We start from the raw sequence: 1,358 nt of genomic DNA on the forward strand, positions 1-1,358 counted from the left end.
GCTGGCGAGCACAGCAGTGTTGGCAGGAGCCTCTCCCGCCTCCGCTGCAGGTGGGCGGTAAGGAGCGAGGGGTCCCAAACTGTGAGAGGCCTGGACTGTGAGAGTGATGTCTAACTGCCAGCTTAGAATAAATAATCTAAGCTGGCAGGCGGACATCCTCCGAGGGGTCCCGGACTGCAAGAGGGCACAGGCAGGGCTGAAGGACCCGCCCCCTGCCCCCCAATGCACGAATCTCATGCACCAGGCCTCTAGTTAATTATAAATAAAGCTAAAACATTTTAACTTCTTGAATTCCCCATCAATTCTTCTTTTACATTGGTGGGTACAGGATTGTTAGTAATTAACATTTGCAACATATAAGATGGTATATGAGCAACAACAATGTGGTCTCATGCTCTGGTGCCTGCAATGTGCCTTCAAGAGATCTGGAAAAGATTACTCTGACATTGCAGAGGTATGTTATCTTAGATGCACAAAGACAATAGACAATTCCAAAATTAAAGATTGACCTTTGTCAAGGAAGCTATAGGCCTAGGACATAACTACCCACCGTGACCATCGCTTAGTGAAGAATTTTTACATTCAGACCACTCTGTGTGGTTACTTTGGACTCTGGGTTTGTAAGCCTGCCATGCGGGACCCTCCTGAGCTTGTCAGGTGTAGTGTGTGGTCCTTTTTTTTGTCCACTAGACTACAGTGTGTAAACTGTCAATAAATCCTGTTACTTCTTCAATTTTTCATAAGCTGAGTACATATAGAGGCTTTTGTATGAGTGAAGAGTACGGCTAATGACAAAATTTCATATTAATCCAGTGATCATGCTGGGATCACATAAATAACAGCACCAAAGTATATTTATTTTACTGATTCTAAAACATAGTTGAGCATCCTGAGCATATTAATGTCATATTTATAATACTTGTCTTATAAAAATCTTTGTTTCTAGGTAAATGACAAGTCAACAGCAGTTAATTCAGTCATCATAAGAAGAGAGCTTGTCGTCCCCATCCCCCCGTAAATGAGGTTCTAAGCCACAAAACTTGTTTCAAAGTCAAGATGCACCTGAGTTTCTTAATTTACATTCTGGTGCTTTCAGCCTTACTATGATGATTAGTGACTTGGCAGTGAAGCAGTAATCTTTACAGTGGCTAAATGTACTGGCATTCCCTTCAAGAGATTCCAGGGAATTGGGAAAGTCCATTTTGGTTAAATAGGGTTTTTAATTAAGATACAGAGTGGGGCAAAAGTAGGTTTACAGTTTGTATGGAAAAGAATACAGTAATCTACACTAATAAAAGAGAAACATGGTAATTGGCGTACGACCGCTACCCTTAGGCTGGGCTGCGAAGTGAGTATAT

At 41.9% G+C, this 1,358-nt stretch overlaps 1 protein-coding gene across 1 annotated transcript in view; it reads left to right on the forward strand.

The window, feature by feature from the left end:
• Positions 1 to 361: 361 nt before the first annotated feature.
• Positions 362 to 1,358, forward strand: part of ELOVL2 (ELOVL fatty acid elongase 2) — a 49,631-nt gene continuing 48,634 nt past the window's right edge. The window contains exon 1 of the mRNA XM_005878443.2: positions 362 to 454. Coding sequence (XP_005878505.1) covers positions 362 to 454 — 93 coding nt within the window. The remainder of the gene's footprint in view (positions 455 to 1,358) is intronic.

This window comes from Myotis brandtii, unplaced genomic scaffold (assembly GCF_000412655.1).
Source record: "Myotis brandtii unplaced genomic scaffold, ASM41265v1 scaffold56, whole genome shotgun sequence".
Classification (NCBI taxonomy): domain Eukaryota; kingdom Metazoa; phylum Chordata; class Mammalia; order Chiroptera; family Vespertilionidae; genus Myotis; species Myotis brandtii.